The sequence below is a fragment of the Triticum aestivum genome, chromosome 4D (assembly GCF_018294505.1).
Source record: "Triticum aestivum cultivar Chinese Spring chromosome 4D, IWGSC CS RefSeq v2.1, whole genome shotgun sequence".
Classification (NCBI taxonomy): domain Eukaryota; kingdom Viridiplantae; phylum Streptophyta; class Magnoliopsida; order Poales; family Poaceae; genus Triticum; species Triticum aestivum.
This window is the reverse complement of record NC_057805.1, coordinates 515,337,301-515,341,537: the sequence shown is the minus strand read 5'-3', so window position 1 is coordinate 515,341,537 and position 4,237 is coordinate 515,337,301. Positions and strand designations below refer to the sequence as shown.

The 4,237-nt window shown below is 45.2% G+C and overlaps 1 protein-coding gene across 1 annotated transcript; it reads left to right on the top strand.

The window, feature by feature from the left end:
- The first annotated feature begins 1,911 nt into the window (after nucleotides 1–1,911).
- Nucleotides 1,912–3,510, top strand: LOC123099244 (heavy metal-associated isoprenylated plant protein 39). Its single transcript, XM_044521419.1, has 3 exons — nucleotides 1,912–2,064; nucleotides 2,213–2,291; nucleotides 3,009–3,510. Exons 1-3 carry the CDS (start codon nucleotides 2,056–2,058, stop codon nucleotides 3,227–3,229), a joined length of 309 nt encoding a protein of 102 aa, XP_044377354.1. The 5' UTR covers nucleotides 1,912–2,055; the 3' UTR covers nucleotides 3,230–3,510.
- Nucleotides 3,511–4,237: the final 727 nt, after the last annotated feature.

Here is a 4,237-nt window from a genome sequence, read left to right as displayed (position 1 = left end):
TCAAAGGTACAAAATATAAAATTCATAAAAAGTAGAAGTCATTTGCTTTAATCCAAAGCATAAAGAAATATATGTGTAATCTTTCGAACAAGAAGTTTACTATATCTAAAAAATAAAGCGCTTCTCTGAACCCGCCTTCCTTAGTAGTAGACATATTTGTGTTGTCGCTCTGACATGTAGCATAGCCGCTAACAACATCTCTTGTGCATGGTACCGTGACTACCCACAAAAATTAAACGATTGCCACAAACGTCACACCATCTACAACGCCGCAAGGTTTGTGATTGAGGAAAAATCGTCGGTGCTGGTTTTTGCCTTTAGCCCTGGTGCAGTTATTTTACCTCTCGAGTTCTGGATCGAGCTCCCCCCCTTGACGCTTGTCCATGTCAAATCTTTGCAAGATCTGAACGTCTCAGATTAGTAACCGTGCGTGAGGCATGCACCATGCATCTGCGGAGGCGCCCAAGAAGCTAGACAGATGAGGAGTTTGGTACAGAAGCTTGGTGGGGAAGAAATTAAAGGAGGGTAGCACAGAAGCGTGGACGCAAAACTGTGCAGACTTCATCATCACTGGGAAAGTGCCAAGTGGTAAGTGCTGGGCGCTGCAGGGGCTTTGAAAGTTCGAGGAAGGGCGGGAAGCACGCCACCACGTTGGGCTGGGTATGCTGTGTTTGTGCCATGCCCTTTTTCTTGGGCCCGAGGTTGGGTGTGTACGTAGCAGGCTGGGCTTCTATCCACAGCAAACAAACGAAAAAGCATGGATGAAGACACTTCGCTTCGCTATATAAAAAAAAATGGGCATGAAGACACACCACAACTTATGCAGCACCGTTCTTAGAAGAGAAAAAACGTGCTACAGTATCAGCTAGAATGCCAAATGTTTGTTGCCTGTACATGCTTGGCATCCTATGCATGTACTAGTACATCAGCTAGCGTACCCTGCACCAGGAGCCATCGCTACGACAACGGAATAGCTAGCAATCAGCTTGTCCAACACGATCAGTCGTGTGCAATTGCTTAAAATTGCTCGCTTGCTACTGATCAGACGCCTAGAATTTTTCCAGGCCTTGATCACATTCCGCGCAGCTCTGCAGGTTGACTGGATCGGGGTGGGAGGATTAGCGTGGGTGTTTGTGCGGCAGGAGGAAGAATGTGCGGCGTCGGAGGGGATTTCTGCGGGAGGAGGAAGAAGGTGTGGCGCAGTCGGACTCTGATTGGAGGTGAAGAAAAATGACCGAAAGCAAAAGAAATAAAATAACGCCAATCACCTGTGAAATAGTGAGTCCCTTAAAATTGAAATTGAAGCGCATGCATCTGCAGCAAGAAACTTAAACGCGGTTTATTTTGCCGGCAACCGCCATTTTGGAGAACTCACGGGAGAATATCGACTTTTGCTTTTTTAATAAGATGGCCGCATGCATCTTTCTGATGCAGAGGCCGGGGGATAACCTCCTTTTCGAAAAAAACCGGGAGAATATCGACTCCGCCCGGTAACATGACCACGACCCTCCGATCCGATGTGAATAGTTTTTCCAGCCAGATCGCTTTCCGGGCGAACTAGAAAATCAAGTGAGGCAAGATGTGAGAAGTGAGCCGCGAATATTGACTCCGCCGGGTAACATGCATGACGACGAGCTAAGGCTAGGAAATTCATTCTGTGAAACCGACGTGTTTGTCATGTGGTACTAAATAGTAAATACAAACCAATACAGAATTGTAGGCCTACGTTAGCCACCAGAAATGTATGTAATCCAGCTTGGATAGTTCCTGAACTGGAGGGTGTCCGGCCGTGTGGAAACACCTTATCTAGGCGGGCGGCTTTGGGTTTTGGCATGTGCGCCAGATCGTTCGGCGTTTTAGACGAAGTTGACACTTCACCCGATCATCATCAGGTCCGAACTATAAGAACCGTTTCCTCCATGGCCATGGAGAACATCGTCATCACACACACACACACACACACACACACACACACACACACTCTTCACAAGTTCCCACTATTTCCTGTCCCTCTTGAGTTGAGTCTCTCCCGGCCGGCCTTTCCCCTCCTGCCTGATGGCCCAGGTAAGTTTGAGAGTGTTTCACCATCGATTCGTTCAGTTTTTAGCATGTCAGTCGATCCTGCCGTCGGTGAAATCCAAGAGTATTGGGAGCGAGACCATACTCTTGGGGAAATGTTTGTTCACTGCTTCCTTGATTGTGCTGCTTACAGAAGGTGGTGCTGAGGATTCCCACCATGACCGACGACAAGACCAAGCAGAAAGCCATGGAGGCCGTCGCCGACATCTACGGTACGTAAGCGCACCCCATGAATCTTCCTGCCGTTGCTTCTTCATTTGATCTCGCTTGGCGGTTTGAATCTCACAAAGGAAGCGGGCAGAAAAATCTCCTCCCATGCTTCCCGGCTCCCGGCCGTTCATCGTCAGTTCATCTTTTCATCTTGTGGCATTTCTGGAACCACAGCTTTCTACAGGTCCACCAATGAACCATAGCTGAATTTCGTAAGGATGCATGAATTATTGCTAGGCGATAATGCGATATTCGATCGCGACGCCTCATCAGACGTGGCCGGCCAAGTAAGTCAGTCTGTAGGGCCATAAGCTACATGCATGCCTGTACGATAGTACGAAAATGGCTTTACTCTTGTGTTTGTTTGATGAGCCAAGTTGGTAGAACTACACATGGGTCCTTTCCTCCTCCGTCCTACGTGTGAGTGAGTGGACATGACTCGATATGGCGTCGGTCGGATCCTCGCACAAAAGATCAAAATCCTCACACTATAATATGCTTGTAATCATAGTGCAGATGCAAATTAATAAATGGCTTCTAAAAGAAATAGAGATTTAATCAATCAATCAACATGATTTCTATTGCTTAATTTTTTATTGCTTAATCAATGGGCATAGTTTTGTTGCATCTAATCATAGTCCAGAACAGATGCAAGCAATCAACCAGCATGAAAGAACTCATTCCTTCTTTCTTTTTTTCCTACTCGTGGTTGGTTGCAGGTATCGACTCGATAGCCGCAGACCTCAAGGACAACAAGATGACCGTCATCGGTGCTATGGACACGGTGGCCATCGCCAAGAGGCTCAAGAAGCTCGGCAAGATCGACATCGTCTCGGTCGGGCCGGCAAAGGAGGAGAAGAAGCCGGCGCCGGCTGCGGAGAAGAAGGGCGAGGTTAAGAAGGATGACAAGAAAGAGGAGAAGAAAGACGACAAGAAGTGAAAGCAACCCATTGCAGAAGGAGAAGCCCAACATCACCACGCAAACGGCAACAGCAACAAAAAGTCTTTGACATCTGAGGCTCTGATGGAGTGCTAGACAGCTAATTATAATCTCCACTGGGAAATGAGATCGCTTTGCGTACTGTACTGGTATAGTGCACTACAGACATCAAGTCAAATCAAATATCAGATCAGTGTGTGTGTACATGTGACTCTGGGTTCGCCTGATTGGTGATGACATGAATCCTACTCTATCAGCCAACTTCAGGCAATTTTTGACTACATTGCATGATCTCAGTTTTTTAGCTGTTTGAACCTGAGCTGGCCTGTGACAGAGACTGGTTATCTGCCACCTTCTGATGGGAAAGAGGCCAAGAGTTTCAGTCGTTGCAATGGCGCGGCAAAAAAAAGGAAGCAGTGTCAGTGTGGCCTTACCCCTAACTCCAAGTTGCCGCAGGCCCAAGTATATCCCGCTTTGCTCACAGTCTTTGATCTGTCACCATTACTACTCCTCGAGGTAGGGAGCTCCAGCGGTCTCAACGGGCAAAAAAAGGAGACGCTGGCTGTTTGTTCTGCTTCTAGTTTTGGGTAAGGAAAAATTAGCTGATTTTAATTTTGTTTGTACGATCTGCGATATGTTCATAAATACTAAATGAAGTATTTCACTAGTGAAAAATATTCCATAGAATCACAATAAAATGACATATACATAAACCATTTTTCAATATACTTGAAAATGCTCATGAATTTCAAAACTAATGTTCATGAGTATGAAAAATAAGTTAATGTATTAACTGTACAATATTTTTTTAAATAAGACAATGAAAAATTCAAACAGAAAATAAATTTTCAGCAAGGGTGGATTTGGGTCAGATATTTTGTATTAGCATGCAAATAATCAAATTAGTTGAAGAAACACATGTGTATTTGTAGAAAAATCTTTGCCAATTTTTGAAAATTTGAAATATGTTTTGATTTTTTCTTCTTTTTTGGAAAACGAGCACTGGTA

Bases quoted from the DNA above. Each gene is read 5' to 3' on its own strand.
- LOC123099244 (XM_044521419.1), top strand. The intron at 2,292-3,008 runs GTACGTAAGCGC...GGTTGGTTGCAG, and splicing joins GGCCGTCGCCGACATCTACG to GTATCGACTCGATAGCCGCA.